We start from the raw sequence: 24156 nt of genomic DNA, 5'->3' as shown, positions 1-24156 counted from the left end.
CAACCTGGAAAAATCCCTTTAAAAGTAAAACAATAATTTCATAAGTAAGATTGAGTGATAGCGCGAAATAAAAACGTGGTTGGAATATAAATTAGAACGAAACTCATAGTAGATTTTTTCGTGTAATTCATCCGAAAAATATTTTCTATAAATAATGATGTAAAGGTTAACTTTTTTGACGCAGATAGGACATGGGTGTCCCTTTTATGTATTTTTTTCCTGACACTCTAATTACAAGCAGAAATAAATGTTGGTACTTTTTAATTATTAAAAACAATCTAACAGTTACTAAAAAAACCTGTCAGATTATCGGAATTATATTTGTGCAAAATATAAAACCCAAATAACGTAGTTTGAATTTTTTTCTTTTCATTCATATTCAAAAATTTATCAATAATTGATTTTGCAAATTAACGAAATTTCAATGATGAATACTCTTTCTCTTTTACCTAAATAACTGCAAAAAAGAGCAAACTCTTATAATGTTTTGACCTAAATTGATACAAAATAATAAATAAGGTATGAAAATATATTTAATAAAAATTATGTGACAAAGGGTTAATGTCTTCGGTTTTAAAATCATTTGGAAGAAATTTGTCAACTTTAATGCGTAATAAAATTCTGTGTGACAGATAACATAGACAATTATGTGCGACAAATATACATATATATATATATATATAAATGCGTAATCATCAATATCCACATAGAGGCTGCTTATAAATCAGTATAATATTATAAAATTTCATATAAGGATTTAAAAAAAGTCATGTTTTTAATTTATCTAAACAAAAATCTACATTGTGGTAGCAAAAGCTTTTTATGTCACCTATAAAATAAAATCTATAAGCCTGAATGATATATCATTTATCTTTCCTCGATTGAGAAATCATAGCTGGCTTTCGTACACTTACAGGAAATTTGGTTTAACATTGAATCATAATAAAAGGCACATAAAATTTCAACATTGAACCATAATAATGATACATTGAAGTTTAAAGTAGTTTATCGTGAACATAATTTACAGAATTTACGTTTTTGTTGTAGTGTTTTAAAATTTAATTGTGCTAAATTACAACTTCCGTTTGTTATAATTTATTTTGAAATAGTTTTATAGTTTTCTAAATAAAATACTTAATGAAAAACTAGAAATTTTTATTGCCCATTGACTAGTGCTCGTTGTTAGAAAATGAAGGATGAAATTTGGAAACTCGCTCATCTAAAGTTATGAAATTAAAATATTAGAAAAGATAAAATAATTAAACTAAACAGTAATAATAATGATACATTTAATAAAAATAAAAATTAGAAGCGAGTATAATAATAGAATTGATAAAAGATAATAATAATAACAAACCGAATAATTCTTTGGGATTGATAAATTGAATAATTATGGGACTGAAAAATTAAACATTAATAGAATCGAATTTACATTAAACATTAGGTCTGTAGCCCATGGGTTCAGAGCAACATTCCTAAACAGGATCTGTATTTTCATAGTATTCAGGACTTTCAATAAAGGGCTGACTATATATTTAAAAATTGCAATATACTGCAACTGTGAATGAAATTGTAAAATAATTGTAAATGAAATGATAGGTAAAGTGGAGAAGTTAATTCAAATCAAGGTCATAAAAAACCATTTCTATAAGTAACCATGGAATTATTTTACTCATTTAAGCACAACGAAAAAACGTTTTTAATTTTTATTCTGTTTATTATTTATAATTATTTTTGACATAGGTTTGAAACCACAGTCCTAAGCAGAATGCCTATTTTCATAGGATTCGGGATTTGCAATAAGACAATCTCTTTTTTGAAAATTGCAATATGCTGATAAAATAACTGTGTAAAAGGTTTTATTATATCAGCATTCTGCTGTGCAACAATGAAACAAAAAGTAGATGTGAATTCAAATCGCAGGGTTATAAGAAACCATTTCTGAAAGTAATCGTATGTGTTACACTTTAGGTTGTTCCATTTTTTTGTGAAGAGGTGTGTTTGATTTTTTTTCTCACGAAATGTGAGACATCGTGCATCTCAGGTTCTTTAATTCATTAATGAGTGTGATTAGTAGGTGAAAACATAACTGAAAGGAGGAGAAAATTCTGGAAGGAAAGAATCATGGAAATTGAGAGAATTGTATCGAAATATCGAATATGTTTTTATATTATTAGCATAATTTTTTTCACAGGTAAACAGTCTCTTTTCTATTTCTATAATAAGTTTTAAAAAGAAAACTAATTATTTTCATTAAATAATAAAATATTAAATGATTCTTTTTAAAAGCAGAAGTATTGTATTTATATTCTTTAATGATATGTATATGTTAATATGTTAATCTATTATTATTATCACAAAATCTTGATAAAAAATAATGATAAACAAAACAGAAATGTTTAAAAAATGCATCGTAACTGTTATATCAAAACATTAGATTTCGATTACTCAATAAAGATTTTTAAAAATGAAAGCAAATTAAAAGACTGTAGTTGCATTTTTTTTTCAAAGTTGAATGATTATTGTTGACTTTTTTTTAACTATGACAACTCTGACAATTTCGGAATTTTAATGTTTCGCTGTATTAAAAGCTACGTTACAAATCTGAGGTCAAACAAATTTGCTGTCAAATCAAAATTTCGAAGTCAAATAGTTTTACAGTTGTATTAAAATTCTAAATTTGAATTATAACTATGAAATCACACACACAAGTTATAATTTTGAAAACAAATTAAAATTCTAAAGCAAAATTAAAAATCTGAAAATAAATTACAATTCTAAAATAAAATTGAATTTTTCTGGTACAATTGCTATTTTCAAAACAAATTATAATTTTGAAGTCAAAAAATTCTGTAGTTGAATTATACATTTTCTTGTATGTACATATATTTCTCACTTTTTAAAAACTGATCTTCTTACTTCAAAATGTTACTTTAAGATGAAATACTTATATTTTGACGGGATATTTTTTTAAAACTGTATTTTCTTTACTTTAAAATCTATGTTTAAAATTGTTTTTTATCGTCACTTTATGGAAGTCAATAAAAGTAATGAATTTAACTAATTTAGAAATGCAAAGAATTATATAAAACAACTAAAGAACGAATATAGAAAACTGACGAAAAATCAGAACGTAAAAGGGTTTTTTTTTTAATGTGGTTATTTTTTCTAGGGTGTATACAATTTTCGGAACAAGCTGATACAATGGACAAAATGAAGGTTGTAAAAGATAAGATTTTTAAGAACTATGACAGAGCAATAAGACCAACGAATGGAACTAACTCAACTGATATCTACAGTGCTTTTTTGCCTCGTCAGATACTCGATTTTGTAAGCATATTTTGTTCGATATCTTATTTAGTACTTAAGTACTCTTTGTTTGTACATCAGACTGTTTTAAATTTGAAAACAATCATAAGAACTTGCTTTTTTACAAGAAGCTCATCATGATCATAAAATTACGAAATGAAATTCTTTATAAATAAAATTACAAAATGTATTAGAAAGTAAAGAATTATTTTGTAACTGTTTTTATTATAATTTATCTCATTGATATAATTATAATTAAATTTTACTTACATCCTTTATTTATTTACATGTAATGTGAATGTAATTAAGCAATTTATTTATTTGTAAAAGAAAATTATCTTCCAATCAATAAAATGCTTATTGTAATCACTGTAAAAAAAAAATTCTCAAAACAGAGCAAAAATGTGTCAAAATATAGCTCCAATGGACTATTTTGAAGCCCTCCCCCCATGCATTCATTATTAAGTACAGTGACATGCTCAAAATTGAAGTAGCTCACTTTTGAGCATATATGGCAACGTTACTTTTAAAAAGTAACGAGTAAAAGTACAAGTATTTTTAAAAAAAGTAACGAGTAAAAAGTAAAAAGTTCTTATTTTAAAAAGTAACGAGTAAAAAGTACAAGTAAAAGTACAAGTACTAAACAAAAAAAGTAACGATTTAAAAGTACATTTCCAGGAAATCGAAAATTCAAAGTAACCTAAAATTTTATTGAATAATATTCTTATGTTCTTTAATGTTTTTGCAAAATTGCTGTTATTTATTTAATTAATTTTAATTTTGAAAGTTATGGATATTAATTTATTTTTAAATTCGGAGGAATATTATAATATAATTTTATAATATAATTTTATAATATTATAGTATAATGTAATTTTAAAATCAAACTTTTTATGGATTTGCACGAAAAAGAAATTTTATCTATTGATTTTAATTTTTAGCTTATTATTTTTATTTATTTAAATTACCATTGATTTAAAATTGGTTTACTCTTTAGAAACGCGTTTTAAAAGTACAAACATAAACAAAGCAAACACGGGGTTACAGATAGCTTTGTGATCTTTGAGCTAGTAAAAAATAATTGAATGTGCAGTATAAGTTGAAACAGAAGGTATTAAAACACGAAGTTAGCTGTAAATGCATATATATTGAACATTACTTTTATAAATTAAAAAACATAAGCATTTTTTTTTAAATTTAATTTTTCTTCTTTTTTTCTTAGATAGCTTACCGAGTTTTAGAAAAAAGTAACGATTTCATTCGCTATTTCCATTACAAATACTTGTACTTTTTCCCTAAAAAAGTAACGAAAGTACAAGTAAAAGTACTAAAGTTAAAAAGTAACGAAGTACAAGTAAAAGTACGTACTTTTTACTTGTACCGGCGGTACAAGTAACGAAGGTAAAAGTACTGCCATATATGCTTTTGAGTAAGTTATAAAATGATGTATGAGAGAAATGTTCGTTGGCTGAATCAGGGTTGGGATGCTCTAACCACCACAGTGCGCAGTATATAAAGCAGACCACCCTGAATGACTTTTGATCTAATGTTCGGATCTTCACGTTCTAGAAGTCAATCTTAATGGTTCGTGGGAGTCACCTCAAATATGCTAATTCATTAGTGCAGACAATATTTTAAGTTACGAAATCAGACACAAAAACGTACTTTTTTCTGAATTAACACATACATTTTTTTCAACGGCTTCGGATTTCTGACCTCCAAAATATAACCGCAATTGGGCTAGTCATTAGATCAGGGGAGCAGTCCAAAGTTTGAACCCCCTAATGCTAATTTTAATTTTAGCGTATTTCGCCATAGCTCGAGAATTTTTTGAGCGAACTGAAAGTTTTTTGCACACATTTGTAAAAAGATAATGTAAGAGTCCAAAGATAATTCCATGCAAAAATTAAATTTAGTATATATTTATTATTTTATTTAATAATAGTCGAAAAAAGTTTGAATTGTAAGGTATGAAATATTTTACTTCATTTTTCAGTATGTAATTTTAAGTTGCAAAATACATAATTTGTGCGAAAATGGTCGAATAGTTCTTGAAAAATCGAATTTCAAAGAAGTTGTATTTTTAAATTTCGATTTTTCAGGAACTATTCGACTGATTTTGCTCAGTTTTTGCATTTTGCCATGTAAAGTTAAGCCTTTTAAAATAATGTAAAAAATTTTATACCTAACAATTCAAAACTTTTCCGACTATTATTGAATAAAATAATAAAAATGATAAATATTTATTAAATTCCCAGATTGCGACTAATATACGAGGGTTGTCCATAAAATAAGGTTCCCAACGAATTTTCACAATGAAAAACATGTTTATTGGCATTGAATAATACATGTTTGGAAAGCTTAGACTTCCCTCTTTTTTTCGACATAATCCATCTTCTTTATGCCTGAGTCGTAGAAATCTGCCACCGAGCCGCGAAGATAGCTTGAAACCTCTTTCTTCAGCTCTTCGTCGGTTGTGAAATGCGTCCCTCCCAAGTGTTTCTTTAATTCAGGGAAGAGATTGTAATCACTGGGGCCAAGTCTGGGCTGTAAGGAGGATGTGTGACAGTATTCTATCCAAATCTGTTGATGAGATCAGTTGTGACACGGGTGGACTTGCCTCTCCTCTTGTGGAGCATGCCTCTCCTCTTGTTTTTAATCACGCACCGAAGGTTCTTCAACGTCCAACAGTAGCGATCCGCATTAATTGTTGTGCCTGTAGGCAGGAATTCGCACAACAGCAACCCTTTCCTGCCCCAAAAGACATTCGCCATCACTTTGCTGACAGACTGAATTTGCTTAAACTTCTTCGGCTTCGGCGAGCCTGGATGTTTTCACTGACAGGATTGTTCTTTTGTTTCCGGTGTCATGTAGTGAACCCAGGTCTCATCCCCAGTGACAACAGAGTCCAAAAATTCCGGACTGCTTCCACACGTTGCCGTTTGTTGTCATCCGTCAGCATTATCGGGACCCACCTAGCACAAACCTTGGCATATCCTAAGCTGTCTCTCAAAATGCTGTGAATGCAGGACTTACTTACATCAGGGATCATCTCGCTAGGGTCCCGAACCGCCACCCTTCGATCTTTCAGCGTTGCTTCTTCCACTTTCGCAAACACTTCGTCCGAAAACGTTGTTCGTCATGGGCGTCTGTACGTCCGTCTTTGAATTCTCTGCACCATTTGCGCACATTTTGCACACTCATACACTTTTCCCCGTGTACCTCACACAGTTGGGAATGAATGTTCACTGGAGGAACGTTTTTCGCACACAAAAACAAATCACAGAGCGTGATTCACACTTGGCGGGAGAAACAAATGGAAGCTCCATCTTTCACGGCTACCAAGACAAGAATTAACGTTGTAGATAGCTCACCGGGGCTGGAATTGGGGGAAAGGGAGCCAAGTTATACGACAGTCCCACCAAACCCCGCTTAACAGCGTTCCTAACGTCCGCAGCTCCTTGGGAACCTTATTTTATGGACAACCCTCGTATTTTGGAGGTCAGAAATCCGTTGAAAAAAAGATATGTTCATTCAGAGAGTCTTTGTGTCGAATTTCGTAACTTAAAAAATCAAAAGTTATTTAAGGTGGTCCGTTTTTTTAATTTTGAGCACCGTTCAGATAGAGTTAGGAAGCTTCATGTAATCATGTTATGCCGTTTTGAGTAATTTTTGAGAATGGGCGTGGTCTCAATGCTACGTCATATATACTCATTTTTTAGTCTTTTACTGTTTAAATAAGAATAAATTTTAATAATTATTTTTTTACTAAGGACCGAAAATTATTTACTAAGGACTATGTGATTTAAAATGACAAAATTCACTATTCGAAAGAAATCGGATGAACAATATTTGAGAAATTAATAGTTAAAAATACTTTTTTTAAAAAATTTTATATCTTAATTCGACCCATTTTTTTTAAAGTTTGGATTTTGTAATTTAAAATAAGATAATTTAAAATAGTATTTTTTTTCCTTTACACTGCAAATTTTTTCAATTAAATAAAATGATTATTTATTTTAAAAAATATTAAGTAATTTTTAAAAAAAGTTTATTTTTTGCATGAATTAATATTCTGGAAAAAAAATTCTTACTCGCTTAAAAGTTTTTAAGAAATAGCGAGCGAAGCCAAAAGTGAAATTAAATAATTGTTCTCCCGTCTGGTCATACTTTGGGTGATTGGTAATCTTTTTGGGACCCACTGGGGACCCTATTTTCCGAATTGCAACTCTTTGTACCATTGAAATTGGTACTTAGTGTGTCATAATGCGTCTAATAATACAATAATAGTTCAAATGTACGACTTTTTTAAAATTCGATTTCTTAGAAACTTGTCAACCGATTTCGCTCAAATTTCATATTTTGTCATAAGAACCTACATGCTTTAAAATTATGTAAAAAATTTTATACCTTACAATTCAAAAATTTTTCTACTATTATTCAATGAAATAATAATAAATACTTACGAAAATTTATTTTTTGCATCTTTGGAAAAACGAATTTTACAATAGTGTGCAAACATTTTTCAATTCTCTTAAAAAGTTCTCGAGGCATGGCGAAATACGCAAAAACTAAAACTAACATTATGGGGTCCAAATTTCAGATGGCTTACTTGGTCAAATAATGGGAACCATATTTTCCAAATTGCCCTCCATATTTTAAGAACAAGAAATCCGTCAGAAAAAAGACATGTTTATTCAGAGAAGGTACATTTTTGTGCATGATTTCAACACTTAAAATATCGTCTGCACTAATTAATTAGTATATTTGAGGTCACCCTCTCGAGACATTAAGTTTGAGTCCTAGAACGTGAAGATCCGATAAGATCAAAAGTTGGTCAGGGTGGTCTACTTTTTTTTTCTTTGGCGCTCTGTACACCCTACTATATGTTGCATCCTACTGCAGGTTGTTCCTTGGTTCGAATCCTACTGGCGCCTTTCACCCTCTGCATCATTTTCGTGACTATGCATTTTTCACAAAAATAAATATAGACTGTTCTTATTTGTCTCTATATTCAATATAGATCACATGGGATTTTTAAATTTGAATACATTTATTACCCATTTGCAAAATGGGTCTTGGTTTGGATTTCATGGCACTTTTCAACTTCAATAATCAAGAGTAATTCTTATTTTTTCAAGTTGGTGAGTTTATCTTTGAGATCAGACAGATCCCATAAATATTTCTTGAGTTGTGAATAAAAGAGAATTTCATCATTTGAACGATATTTTTGTTTTAATTAAGAATCAGAAATTCTAACCTACAGTTCAAACTGGATCATTTTCAATACTAATTCAGGTGAATATCACACATAAAGAAAGTCCCAAACTGATTGACACGGTCCCAAAAGTTAGAGTTGAAGCAAGAAAAAAAAACGATGCGAAGGCCTAAACTTAGCGAAGCTGGAAAAAACAAAGCCAAAGAACGTAGGAGGGAATAACTTAAGCGTTACACACAAACGGAAAAACGAAAGGATTCCGTTCGCAAACGCAAGCACGAAGCCAGTCCCTCACAAAAGTACCAAAGTGGTTGAGAGAATTGAAGCCGACCGAAGAGTGAATGGTGACTCTCCGAACCCCTTTCATGCAAATACGACAACTGGGTGTTGATCAGGATAAGAGGATCCATTGTCAACGTACCCAATAACTTGCACAAGACCGTAGACTGTCTTCCACGCAACATAAATGCATCATTCACTATTCACGTAAAATTGAGGAAAAAAAACTAGCTTTCAAATCATATTTCATGTATGAACTTGTGAATCCGAAACGGGTGTATGATGCAGCTTACAATCTCCATCAAACACCATTGTACCATTCTGAAAATGTTAATATTGGTCTCGATTGACTGTTCAATGTCTATTCAGTCATCGAAAGGTCCCGCAGTGGACTGAACGTTAAGACACGGTTCCCAGCAGATCACCGAAGTCAAGCATCACTGGCTGCGGTCAGTGTGCGGGTGGGTGACCACTTGGATCAGTCGGCGTAGGGACCGAGGGTGTGCGGTATGGGTCCTCGTTAAACTGTGATACCCTAAAGTGTTCGACTTCGCACGCAGGTCGTCGGGCTACCGAAGCGGGGGTGCCGTCCTCTCTGCAGAGGATCAAAATTATGATGGCATGTCTTCAGATCATCCTCCGGGATGTTTCCCAGACCGTCACCAATAGCCCATTGTGCAGCTCTAGTGCGACGTAAATTAACAACAGTCATCAAAAGAAATTACGCAGAATGTGTCTGAGCTGCATTTAAATATGATTGTGAAATTGTGTACCGAGCAGTTCATGATTAACAGTTAAATATGTCCAGGAGGAAAACACAATAAAGTTTCTTTTCCAAAACAATTTAGACAACAGACATTTTGCCAATGGGTAACCAGTGATCACCTTGTGGTGATCACAATTTTCTTCATTTTGTAACGAATCGCATTTAAAAAAAATTTTAAACTATGAAATGCAATGTTTCTTTTTTAGTCGTCTGAAAATTTATTCGTAATTTAATAAAGAGATTTGAATAAAACATTTTATTGAATATAAACATTTCATTCAGCGAATATTGAGTTTTATAAAAGCATGTTTCTGATAGAATGCGATTATACATCAGCTCTTTTTAATTTTTAAAGTATGCTTTCTTTCCTACACAGTGAAACCCCGCTATAGTGAACATGATTTATAGTGAACTCCCGCATATAGTGTAAGAAGAAAAAAAGACGAAGTTGGATATTATGAACTATTTTCTGTCTTCGAATGATTTTTTTTTTCCTTCATAATTTTGAGATTTCTACATAAAATATGCATACTTATTTTTAAAACCGTCTATTGAGTGGAATATAGCCATAAGCATCTTTCTCTTGTTTGCTTCTTCTACCTCAGTTTCCCATCCCTAAGTGTTTTGTACGCAAGACGAAGAGTCATAAGAAATAAAAGTGAACACATTTTTTATTACTGCATATTGTTTTTTAATCATTTTTGTATTCCTTTTTATGGGTCATTCATTTAAATAATGTGTCATAAAAGGGTGCAGTTTCGGAAAAATGAGTTAAAATTGTATGCAGATATAGTAAACTCCCGGTTATAATGAACCAAAATTTCGGTGCCCTAATGATTCACTATTACTGTATTTTCTTTTTTCATGCCATCACATTTTGTTGAAGGAAAGATTGCTATTCCCATTCGTTACTAAGTAATGTTTTATGATACAAATTAAAATTTATGGAAAATTTCTCTTTCATTCCAAGCATTCTCTTAAAAGTTCAAAGGACTATTTAAATCCAGATAATTAAATTCGACGTTTTTATTCATCTATTTTGACAAATTTTTGCTCAATTTTGAGAAACCTTTTTTTACAACGTCGTATAAGGTTTTTTATGTCAACACTTATTTACTTATAAATTTGTAATAATGAATGATATATAGCATTTTTATTGATTTATTTTTCACATTTTGTGCGAAAAATAAGAAAAGCTTCCGCTTACTTTCTAAAAAGGCAATTAAAAGTGTAATAATTTCTTTGTTTTCAGTAAACATATGACGGACAGTTAAACATACACATTTAATAATCGACAATAAAAATATTAAAATATAAATTGATTTTTTTTTTTCAAATTTAGGACGAAGAAAAAGGTATATTCACTTTAGATTCCTTTTTCTACATGGTAAGTACGAATCTTTCTTATTCTCTAACAACTCAAATAAATATAAACTTAATTATTTTTCTGGGTTCGGATTAGGTAAAAATTAGAGTAAATAGGAGTATTAGATATATTGCGCAGCGTTAGAACTATTAAATATATAAAGCTTAAAATTTATCATTAAATATTTTTAATCAAAAATTTTAAGCAAAAAAAATGAAAGAAAAAATCTTTAGAAAAATAAAAACCCTTAGTTTAGAAAAATCACTAAGCGTAAGCATAGAGTAATGAAAAAAAGTAATAAAAAGAAAGGAAAATCAAAAAGTAATTAATTATCAAAATAATTTTGGAGAAAAAGACTAAAAATCAAAAAATAAAGAAATAATAGTTTCTTTATGTGACGTGGTATCAGGTATTTTTATATCTGTTATCAATATCTCCGAAGTAAAAAATATTTGTGGTAATATCGTGACGTCATCACTTGAATTCAGTTTTCAATCTACACTAGCAACACTATCAAAACACGCTACACTAGCAAAAGTAAGAAATCGTGGTTGATCTTAAAAAATCGCGATTTAATAAACACCTAAGAAATTGTTTTTAATATCTGTGCTGAATTCTATAACAGTTATTTTGGGATTAAGTGGGGCTTGAAAATTTAATTTTAGTTTAAAAAATTTTAATATTTTGATTTAATTTACCAATTTTGAAACAAAACCACATCATTAGCATCACATCATTAACCACATCATTAGCAAAAATATTTGGGAGTAAAAAATCCATACAGGAAATTTAAAAAATTACAATCTATTTTATAAACTTTTGTTGATATAATTTCTAAACTTTTAAGGTTCATAATTGTTAGAAGATTCAACGGAATTAATGAAATTGGTATATTGAAAATAGTATATTGAAACTTTAAAAGTAATTTTATTATCAAATTATAATTTTGCAAAGATAAAAAAAAATAGAAAAAAAACATTCAAAATACTTTTTTAATGCCACAAAATAATTAATAAATCCCACTTTCGAAAAAGGGTTTCAAAACTTTAAGCATAATTACTTTAAGTCTATTTTTCTCTTATAAAAAATTTTTCTTTTGTGTATATAAATTACCAACATTTTGAAAATAAGCTTGTCTGCAACCCTTGATTATCAGTAGTATAGGTAATAATATTTCTTTGCAATTTTCAGCACTGGCTTGATAATAGGTTGCAATGGAACACTACTGACTACGATGGCTATTTGCAACTTAAAAGTGAATTGTTATGGCTACCTGATATTACTGTTTACAATAGGTATATATTCAATTTACAATAATTATAAATTAATAAAAATGCAATGATATATACAATAAAAATAACCACCATAAAATTTTGATAACCATATTGGTTGCATTCACTAAATGCAAGTTAAAGAGCAAATATACTCGAATAACTCATTTACGATAGAGAGAGACAGAGAGAAAGAAATAGATATAGTAGATAGGTAGATACAATAAAATGACCATAAGATGCTAGAAGAGGTGCTTACAGAGGCATCTGGTGGTTGGAGAATTATTGATTTCATTTTTCTACATGATTAACAATTTAGTATGATACTAGATAGAGATAAATAGGCAAAATTTTAAACTCTTACATTTTGTAGAACATAAAATATTTAATAACTTCTGAACAATCAGTTCTATCTTCCTAAGTCTTATTTCAATATTTCATTTGTCTAGATAGCAGTGTATAAGCTTCTCTAACTTTTCATCTATATCCTTTCATTCATCTCCTCCCGTCCACCAACGCTGATTCTATTTTACAAAGTATAATAAATAAAATGAGTCTGCTTGTAACACCTAAATTCGCCACGAATCTTAGATTTAAAAAAACATTATTACAACAATTATTTTCACTTATATATTCATCTTTCAACTATCAAGAATCTCCTCAATTGAAACGAGGGATTTTTTTCTCTACTATCATAACTTATTTTAAAAGATAATGCATGAACTAAGTTTCTTTTAATGCGTATATATATATATACACCGAAGAGCCATTACATTATGACCACCCTCTAAATTCACCTGACCTTAATTCAATAGAGCATTTGTGGTCCTACTTGGAAAACCAAATTCGTGCTGCCACGCTACCCCCTCGCAATGTGAGGGAATTGCAGGACCAGTTGGTGGGCGCTTGGTCCCAGATACCTCAGACTACCTATCAGCACCTTGTGGAATCAATGCCACGGCGGGTGCTAGCAGTCTTGAGGGCAAAAGGTGCTCCTACATGTTATTAGCAGGGTGGTCATAATGTAATGGCTCCTCTCTCTCTCTCTCTCTCTCTCTCTCTCTCTATATATATATATATGTATATATATATATATATATATATATATATATATATATATATATATATATATATATATATATATATATATATATATATATATATATATATATATATATATATATATATATATATATATATATATATATATATATATATAGCTAGATAGATAGATATAGATATATATATATATATAAGTTCAAAATGAAGATAAGCAAAGAAAAATTATAGACATATGAAAAAAGAAGGGAAATAAAAAGTAAAAAAAATAACAAACAACAGTTTTAAAAGGAAAAAAAAAATGAAATTTCATTTAAAAAACCGAAAAAGAAAGATATAATCTTTTCATCAGCCCAGAGTGCTTTCTGATATTGTATCAATAAAGCCAAAGCAAAATATATATGAATACAATAGTGTGAGGAGCACTCAAGACATTTTTTTTACAAAAATTACAACAAATAAAATAGAACACAAAAGGTAAAAATAAGTAAAAATAACGTGAAAAACAGAAAATAAAATAAAAGAAAAAGAAAAAACAGTATAAAAAATGGACTATAAAGCGAGTAGCGAAATCAGATCTACTTACATGGACGGGAAATTTTTCAAGAATGATTTAAAAATGTTTTCGCAGAAAGATTGCCAGATTACAAAACATGAAAACAAAAGCGCAAATTGAGTGTAAATAGAGGGTTTTAAACTGCTGTTCTTACTGCACTGCTGAAGTGATTTGTCATTCTGTGCATTGATTTGTTAGTTATCAAGGATGGGCCCGAAATGGATGTGCGCAAGGTAATATTATACTGGATAATTTTAAAAATTGACCATAAATAGTTTTAGAAAATAGATGTTTATTTATGAAAAAATATAAAATAGAAAAGAGAAACATAAATTGCCTGTTTTGCGAATAATTGTAGCCACGGATTTGCACGAAATGGATTAGCACATGGAAAAATTATATAAATTATCAAAGAAAAAAATTTTTAATAGATAATTTTAACACGGATTTGCCCGAAATGGATTTGCACATGGAAAAATTAACAGAGAAAAAATTTATATATATATATATATATATATATATATATATATATATATATATATATATATATATATATATATATATATATATATATATATATATATATATATATATATATATATATATATATATATAAATTTTTATTTATATATAAAATATTTTATATATATATAAAATATATATAAATTATATATATATATATACATATATATAAATTATATATATATATATATACATATATATATATATATATATATATATATATATATATATATATATATATATATATATATATATATATATATATATATATATATATATATATATATATATATATATATATATATATATATATATATATATATATATATATATATATATATATATATATATATATATATATATATATATATATATATATAAAGAATTGAGATGCAATGCGTCTAAATTGCCATCTTAAACATGAAATGCGTGAACGTACATATTTACAAATTTCTGAATGAAAATGTCTCGCGTTACAGCTGGAACAAACTGAGATATAAGTTGAAAAGAATTGAAGGTTAAAAAAGTTGCAGTTGATGTTGCAGTTAATGTTGCTGGCAAAATAATCCATTTTCTTTCCAAAACTTCAATTCTCAATTTCTTTTTCTTAAACTCCTTCGATGAATTATCGGTTCACTAACTCATAATTAAACTCTATCTGAAAATATTTAGCTTTGTATTTTTTTTTTTCATTCATAATCAATCATGCATTATTTTGATTACGTCAAGGGTACTTTTTCTTTCAGAGTATCCTAGCCGTAATCAATCCAGTTTCAAATTATTTTAAACAATAAATATTTATTTATTATACAGATAATTAATACTTATGAAACAGTTGATAAATATAATTCAGAAACAGATAATAAAAAACAAAAAGAATTTGATATTATTTATTATCTGTTATTTTGCTAAAAATATTACTAACATTTCATTTAATTCAATATTTTTTAACAGTCATAGCACTCAAGTGGATCCCACTCACGATGTTTTGCTCGTTGTTCATAACCAAGGATACGTTTCGTGGTTTCCTCCGATTCTCACACAAACATCATGCTCAACTCTTGAACAGACATCTTATCCCTACGATGAAGTGGAATGCGTTATTATCTTGGGTGCATGGGCACACGATGGATGGGAAATAAATTATGCTCACGAAGACGAATTAGACTTGTATGAATTCGAAAATATTCATCCCAGGTAATCATTTATAATCATGATATCGCCCTCGAATGTTGATAAACTTTATGAGATTCCTCCCCCCCCCTCATCAATTTATTGCACATTTAGTCATTCAAATGAATGAAAACCTAATAAGTTTTTGAGAAAATTGATTTAGACAGAGCTCGTCCTTTCAGCAAAATATCAAACTAAGTAGCAGTAATGAGAAGTTATAAAATACTTCACCAAGTATGAGTAAAGAATCAATGATTTGGCAAGGCCATTAATTATTGTCAAGATTATAAATCTCATTAATTATAAGCTTTTGAAGTTATAAAATAGTTTTCCTGGGATGAGTAAGGAATCAATGATTTGGCATGTTTTGGAATTGCCAAGGTAATAAATGTCATTTAGCATAATCTTTTGAAATCAACTTCAAAAAATGGAAGGCAATCAATGACTTGGCGTATCTATTAATTAGTGTCAAGGTTATAAATCTCCTTTAATATGGGCTTTGGAAGTATACGCATCACGTACTTCGTCAAGAATGAGTAAGGAATTGATGATTTGGCATAGTTATTAGAGCCAAGTATATGTAGATATATATAATTTAATATAAGCGTAATGGGTATTACAAATATTTTTTGAAGTATAATCTATACTTTGTTTTTAACGGTTTCGAATATTTATATAAATGTGTTAGGCAGTTAAATAAAGGCCATCTATTTAATTTATTTATAAAAATGATGGTTTTCACTCACATGCGAAGATAGGAATATATGGTAATAGTTTACAATTCGGACCCTCTTATATTTGGTGATTTGAAAATAAACCAATATATGTGAAAATAACTCTTGAAGTAATCACATAATAGGGAAGAGAAGTTGCACCAAAGATGACGTCACGGAAAGCAAAAGAATAGCATGATTACCAGAAACGGGGTTTCAGCAAAGACTAAAAAGAAATTATAGCCAAACGGAAACGATCAAATAAAATATAAATTTAATTAATAAATGGTACACTTATTTTAGAAATGCATTACTTATTACGCATCTTTGCGTTTTATTTACACTCTAAAATTTGATTTTTTTACACGTAATGTTAAACCAAATTCATCAAAAATACGTTAAATATATGGGGAATATCTACAATATGTTAAAATACTAGGTGATCTACAATTACGTTTACATATTGGGGAGATCTACAATTATACCTTCATAATATCTGAACGACTACTAAGTGCCCTATTAGTAATCGAAAAAAAAGTTTATGAATATTTTTATTTTCTTAAAAGCTTTGTTGCAGTAATCAACAGAACTTATCTAACTTTTTTAACGCGTGTCAAAGTTCCGATGACAATTTTGAATCACCCTGTTTTTTTATGAAATGCATCAGATTATGATGGGATAATAATGTAGAAACGTCAGAGAATAGAGCATTCGCCTTCCACTGAGATGAACCGGGTTCGAATCCCAGCAATGGCTGATCGATACGAATTCTACATCCGGCTTGCACTGACCACAGTGCGGACGTAAAATATCTTCAGTGGTAGACGTATCATGGGTAAAAAAGTCCCCTTGCCGTCAGGCTAACCGTGGGAGGTTTTCGTGGTTTTCCATTCCATGCAACGCAAATGCGGGTTAGTGCCATCAAACAGTCCTCCACGAGGGTACGGAGTTGAACATTAGTAGCCGTAAACCAAAAGTAATTGGATCAGCTGTTCAACGACAGTTATAAAATAAAATAATACAAAAACAGCAGTCTGTCTTCCAAATCTCTTTTTATTTGTGCTTTCTATGATGTTTCTGTATTCTTTTTCTTATCGACTTATTTATTTCAGGTGGGAACTTATCAGCTCTAAGTCCTTTGCAGTACGTAATGAAACTTATTACGAGTGTTGTAATGAGCCTTATCTGAGCATTCACATTCATCTCGCTTTGAAACGTCGACCCGTACCAGAAGTTGAAGCTACGAGAGCACCTTGTATACTGGTCATGATATTAACCTTGACAATTTTCTGGCTACCAGTTGATTCTTCAAAGAAGATATTGTTAGGGGGAATCCTCTTTCTTACTCTAAATGTCTTACTTATTTGCGTGGCAGGAAGAACAAGAAATCCTATGGCGGTTCTATTGGGCGGTAAGACAATTCGAATTGTGCGATATTTAAAGAACACTAAATATAACATATTTAAAAAACGGAGATTTATAAAGTCTCATTCAATGCAGCGGTTACCATTTTAGGGGGAGAGAGAGGTAGGTATCACAAGGTTTGAGAATTGCATACACAACCCACATTCAGAAATATCGTTCGCCGCTAAGGATGTCTCTCCGTTATAAGCTATCTGTTTGTGTATTGTATTTATCTAAATTATCTTAATTTTTTTGGTCAATTTTAAGTTTTTCAGAATTTAATGTCAAAAATTGAATTACAATAGGCTCAAAAATAGCTATTTAGTGTAATTTATGGATTTGGCGGCTAACTTGACGAGCTTACCAAGTAGGTAGCCAAATAATTAAATTACGATTAAATATAAATTTCTGGGCCTATTTGTTCACAATTTTAGACAAAGTTTATTAGAAAGGGTAAAAATAACATAATTAAGAGGATTTAGATGAGTTGTTTAAAATGCGCACGAACAGCCAGTTCATAACGGGAGGCGTTCTCAGTGGTGTAGGATGGCATTTCATTCATAATCGTTATGATGTATCCTATCTTCTATCCCAGTTTGTAACTGGTGTATTAAATTAATCTGCATGTAAAGAGTTCCGTAATTATCACTACTGTTGCATATTTTTGATATTCTTGTCAAAAATGAAGAGCAAAAGTTATTGCAGTCACTAAGAATTGCAAAAATAAGTGAGGAAGAACTGAAAACATCAAAACCTTCTTGATTGCCTGCTGAAGCTTGGTAATGATTCTAATAATGGGTTTCATCATTTAATCTATTTATTCCGGCAATCAAACAAATTTTGATGTTTAGAGTAGATGTCTTTCTCATTAGTGGTTCGCTAGTTTTTTATAGCGTTTTTGCTTTTCTTCGTTTAAATATTCATTTGCAAACGCTCATGCGTATACTATTTTTTATTTCCTTTCTGACATGGATTCCAAAAATGTATATTAACGGCGTTCATAACAAAATACCCTGTAGTTGGAGATAAATAATAGAATATTATTATTTCACCAAGTTTTTAAATAGAGCGTATTTCATTGGGAAAAACTTTTTTTACACAGTTTGCAGTTGCTTCTACGGATTCAGAAGTCTCAAGATCTTTAATATGTTAGATAACATATTTTCCTCCGAGCTTTTTAATTCTGATAAAAACAAAAGCATTTATTTAAAATATTTTAAACATTCCATTAAATAGTTAGTTGTAATTGTACTCAAACCCAATACTTAAAGAGTGTTGTAAAATGTGTTGACTTAAACGAAACACATATCCCAGATTGCAAGTCACCTTACGTTGTATTTGTGGTTTCTTTTGAATGGCACAATAAGGTTGACTCATTATTCCTACAAAGCAGAAATGTTACAATGTTATTTTTTTAAAAGATGGAATAAAGGCAATCCTTACAAAACATACATATAATATTTTAGCTCTTATTTCAAAACTTGTTGTTGAACTTTTTCTTTCTTTTGTTTGTTAAGGTTCACAAACACGCAATAGTTTTTTAAGGATGATGCGTAGTGTTTTAGATTTAAACGTGCTATAAAATGAATGTTTCGAGCTTAATGTAAATCTTATGACGCGTTAACTAGTATAGTTAAATTTAATATTATTTCAAGCTTACATGGTTTAGTTGCTAATTATTTTTTGAGTCTTGTGATTAAGGTTGCTGCTACATTAAAATCGATCTTCTAATGCTATCTGGGATGATAATTCAAAAGGGATGATAGTAAATTTTTAAGTACTATCTTGCTGAAAAATATGTCAGGACTTTAGGGACAAATAGCTTAAATAAATAAAAAAGAAATTATACTCTTTTTTTTAAAAAAAATTGCTAATTTAGTGACTTTCTTCCCCTTTGGAATAATTTTCAATTTTTGCCTATTTTTATGAGCACAAAAATTAATGCGCTCTCGTAACTTTACAATTTCATAATATTAGGTCACAAAAGCTTTCTGTTTTCACAAAACTGTGACTTTTCTTGACATTGACATATTGAGCCATTTTCAGAATAAGCATAGAAAGAACTATCTGAAACCTAAAAGGCAAATCTAATAGTAATGAATACAGTTACAATCTGATTGCAGTTATAAAAATATATGAATTGCTAAAATGCATTCTCTCATCATACGACAGAGCCTTCGAAAAACGGCCTTAAGAACATTTTGATATAAACATTTAAAATACCGTCTTCAGCTCTTTGTTCACTGACCCCCGTGGCTGCTCTTTCATCCGTTTTCTTCCTCTTTAAAGTCGAAATATTTTCTTGAAAAGATCATATTGGTAATTAAATATCTTATTATTATAATTTTGACGCCCGGTGGCTGAGCGGTAGCGCTTCGCGATGTCGTGCCACCGGTCCCTGGTTCTATCCTCGGGCCGGGCAAGGTTGACTCAGCCTTTCATCCCTTCAGTGGATCGATAAATGAGTACCAAGCATGCTTGGGAACTAAACACTAGGGATTCCACGTTCGGCTGACCACCTGACCGGAACATCTGCTCCAGCACCGCAGAGCCCTAGGTCAAGAAAACTGAGATGGGCACAGTAGGCCTTGGCCCTCTATGTGTATTAGTTTAGCTTATTATTATAATTTTACGTCAGAACATTTCTGACGTAAGAACATCATAACAAAATGAACGATTACCTTGGTTTTAAAAATAATCAACAATACTTGAAGAAAAAAAATATTTAAACTCAGAAATATAGGATACGCGACACAATAGGAAGCAATAAATGAGAAAATGAGATCACGTAATTCAAATCGGAAACGATTTTATCTCTATTGAGTCTTTAAAATGTTTTTTTAAAAATGCTGATATAAATATTATAGCATCCTTTTATTTCATTTATACATTGTTTTTGTTACTTTTGACATCAAGTCAAGCACAAACTTATAAAAGGAAGACTACAACGAAGAAAATATACTGACTGGTTTAAAAGTGAATATATTCGAAGAAAAAGCACTTGAAATTGCAATAACTTTCAAAACATTGAAAGTTTTTTAAAAAAATTGCGTTCATAAACAAAAATAGTCCTGTCAGCACATCAACTCTGTAGTTACATGTTTATGAACTGTAGAGCTACTCACAGGATATTTTTCTAAAAACTTATGGTATGAACGTATGGTATAAACCGTAACAGTTAACATTTCTCAACTTAGTTATCGAATGTTAATTTTTTTACGCATCCTGGTAATTTCAAAATTTCTAAGTTGGCTCAGGTTTCTTTATTTTTGAGCAAGAAAACAAAATGTAACCTAAAGTTCAACACCCAAAACAGCGACACAAATGTTTTTTATTTTTTAAATATTAAGCGACATAATAATTTATTTTTTGATCGTTGTATTGATCTTTCTTTTCTAGTATCATTCATCCAGACGGCAATGTATATAGTCACAATCACTTTGCTTCTTCAAGTGTTTGTGGTCCTCAAAATCGCTTCGTTGACCGGACCCTCTCGACCACCTGCCCTGATTATTCCACTATTGACTGGAACAGTTGGGAAATACATGTTCCTTCAGTCTTCCTTACCTGAAGATAAAGTGCCATTGGATCAACTGAAGGAAGAGACGATGATGAAGGAAAACATATCCGCGAAGGAAGAATGGAAAATGTTTGCAACTGCTCTTGACAGAGTCTTGTTCTTCCTTATGATTATCGTTATGATCGCTGTTCACCATATATAGGTGGTTGGTTTTTTAACTACCAACATTCTAAGTCTGAAATTTTGGTTCAATTGTTGTAAGTGGTCTCATTCTTTTCATTTTGCTTTGTCGAATAAGAAAAAACGATGGTGGAGATCTGAGATCTATGAATGGAGAGGGTTAGAAAAAAAAGAACTTAGATTTCTCTATTTACATAAGTTTAAACAGTTTTTAGTGTATTTTTTATGTTAAATTGAATGAAATCAAACCTAAGTTGATAAGATTCACTGTTTTGAAATTAGTAGGGTTTTACACATAAAATTACCTATTTACACTTCTTAATCTAGAAAATTAGGCATTATTTCTATTACGCTAAATGCAACTAAAGTAAAATTAAGTGTCAATAAGAAATATAATTTTAAAATTGTAAAGGTTTCATGCGTAAGAAAGGTAAAGCCATAAATTATAATTTTCTTGCAAAAGAAAATTATATAACTTCCAAACTATTAGTCTTATCTACTTTATAGTTCCTTTCGACTCAGAGTAAAAAAATATGTATGAACCATAACCTCATGGAATAAAATCTTAAGTTTTATAACTAAAAAGAGCAATTTGTCTTGGAGTTGTAAATAGGTCCAAGTCAAAAATTATACTTTTTATTCATAAAACTCTTATAACTTCTGAATCCCATTGGCCCAGGTTTAATTTCATTTGAATCAGCGATAAAATACTGTACCCAATTTGCATAGAAAATAAGATTTAGGTTTCTTCGGCTTTAGATAGCCAATTCCCCTCTCCAATCTCAAATATCCAATTTTCTTACACTACAATGCATAAGGAAAACAAAGGACCCACTACACTTAAGCATAAAAAGACATTAAAAATGAAGTTGGAAAACTTACTTTAAATGACATAGGAAAGAAGACGTTGTTAGGCATTAGAAACGAACTTTTTTATTTATGATGTTATTTCCTAATCATATATTTGGATATTACTTTGCAATTGTCTGAAGGCTGAAATTTATTACTAATTGAAAGTAACAACCATTGAAAAATACTTAAAGAAGAAATAAAATATTGTTTATGTACCTGATATTTTTTTTTTAAAAAGTAAATTTAAATGTCAATAACAATTTTATTGTTTTATTTTTTTTACTACGTTATTCACAATTTGACCGGGGTACAAGCCCAAAACTCAATTTTTACATCATTATTATTAATTCTTGTGTCTTAATTTTTAATGCAGTACATTCTAACACTTATAGTACGCAATTATACTACTTGTTTACCAAAAACATTCGCACAAAAGAAAATTATAATTTTTATATAATTTATCGAAAAATTTTCAATTATACAAATTGCAAAACCAAAAATAAACAATAGAAAGAAATCTATTAAACAAGCTTAAGATTAAAACAATTTTAAAGTACGTCTTTTTGGTGCAAGTACAATTTTTTTTTAACTCACCTTACTAAGAAATTTAATTTGTAAGTTTTAAGCTTAAGATGCATCTTAATTAATAGAATTTGATTCTGAAATCACGATAAAGCTTGGAATAGTTTTTACATCGGTTTTAAAAAGTGAGGGAAATACATTTTTCGCTCGCGACTTTATCAAATCTCGGATCTTTCACGTTTCTCGGGAAAGCTAAACTTTTAATTTAAATGTACAATGAAATTGCTTTTGACTAGATTTTAGGCACTCGAAATAAAAAGTAATTTAAAGTTAATAAGATGGAAGAAGAAAACTCTGATAAAAATAAAAGCAGAGATTGCTCTGCTTTCGCCTTTTCAACACCCATTTCAGAACCAGATTGGAAGTTAATTCTTAGTGCAACCGATGTAAGTGTTGGCGAAACTATAAAAGCAGCTGATCGTGAAATTTCTCCTCTTCAATTGTATAAAAATGAGGATGCAGAAAACATCATTTATGTTGGAAAACAATTACAAAAATGTGATACTTCTAATAAAATAGACACCAAGGCTGAACAGTTAACATCTCATGATGAGTCATTAGCACTAACTTCAAATGAGCAGCTTTTTCGTAAAACTTTAACGAATCCACTAGGCGTTGACAGTTGCTGCATCAACAAATCGAGCGCTAATATTTATGAAACACTCAACTTTAAGTCGATGTTTAAGAGTATGAAAAATAAAGAAATTCATGGCGCAAAGCAAAGTAAAAATAATTTTGCTGAAAATTTCGTTAATAATTTTGATAGTGACGTATGCCCTTCTAATTATACTAGAGAAATTAAGGCCTTGGAGAACGGAGATAATTATCCTGATGATTATTCATCCAATGATGAAACGAGTCATGTTTCGGTTGAAGATTCGACTCTTACAAAATCGAAAGAGAGTTGCCTATTTTTTTCAAGTCCAGATTCGTCTACCAACAGTGGAATTATATCATCAAGTGAAAGTAGTTCCCAGGTAACAAATAGATGTGCATCCATATTTAGACCTGTATTGTCCGAAGAGCTCATGTTATCAGTTGAAAGAGAAAAAGACAATCCTGCGGTAATGTGTGAGATTAACGAAGATTCGCCAGAACTACCACTGATAGACCGAGAAGCTTATTCTTCACTTCCTTTAACTAGCACTACTTCACAAAGCTATACTATCCTAGACGACACCAATCAGAGGTCTCTAGAAATTATATATGACACTGATAACGAAGCACTTTTAAAAGATATGGAAGATTTAGAATTCGATGGTCCTCAAATGTTCGAAACTCCTCTAAAAGCAACTGACGGAACGTTTACGAGTTCAAGCGTGAGTCCTATGAAAAAATCTAATGAAGATGTTTTCGTTCTAAGGAATTTTGATCGTAATCCTTTTC

The 24156-nt window shown here is 30.0% G+C and overlaps 2 protein-coding genes across 2 annotated transcripts in view; one reads left to right on the top strand and one right to left on the bottom strand.

Moving 5' to 3' along the window:
* The window catches only part of LOC107455789 (FH1/FH2 domain-containing protein 3), a 148733-nt gene that overhangs the window by 107620 nt on the left and 16957 nt on the right, over positions 1–24156 (bottom strand). The gene's annotated exons all lie outside the window — the stretch shown is intronic.
* On the top strand, positions 2040–22448 carry LOC107455795 (neuronal acetylcholine receptor subunit alpha-7). Its single transcript, XM_043052062.3, has 7 exons — positions 2040–2194; positions 3173–3330; positions 10915–10959; positions 12130–12233; positions 15301–15543; positions 17345–17643; positions 21036–22448. The coding sequence occupies exons 1-7, from the start codon at positions 2125–2127 to the stop codon at positions 21356–21358; spliced, it is 1242 nt and encodes a 413-aa protein (XP_042907996.2). The 5' UTR covers positions 2040–2124; the 3' UTR covers positions 21359–22448.

This window comes from Parasteatoda tepidariorum, chromosome 3, assembly GCF_982258835.1.
Source record: "Parasteatoda tepidariorum strain Cologne lab strain chromosome 3, Ptep-v5.0, whole genome shotgun sequence".
In the NCBI taxonomy this organism is placed as follows: domain Eukaryota; kingdom Metazoa; phylum Arthropoda; class Arachnida; order Araneae; family Theridiidae; genus Parasteatoda; species Parasteatoda tepidariorum.
The sequence above is the reverse complement of the archived record's forward strand: the minus strand, read 5'-3'. Positions and strand labels throughout refer to the sequence as shown.

What these genes read in the sequence shown, in the direction of transcription:
- LOC107455795 (XM_043052062.3), top strand. Translation starts at nt 2,125, where the DNA reads ATGGAAATTGAGAGAATTGTATCGAAATATCGAATATGTTTTTATATT. An exon ending in TAGATTCCTTTTTCTACATG is followed by an intron (nt 10,960 to 12,129) that starts GTAAGTACGAAT and finishes TGCAATTTTCAG; the next exon opens with CACTGGCTTGATAATAGGTT. An exon ending in GATATTACTGTTTACAATAG is followed by an intron (nt 12,234 to 15,300) that starts GTATATATTCAA and finishes ATTTTTTAACAG; the next exon opens with TCATAGCACTCAAGTGGATC.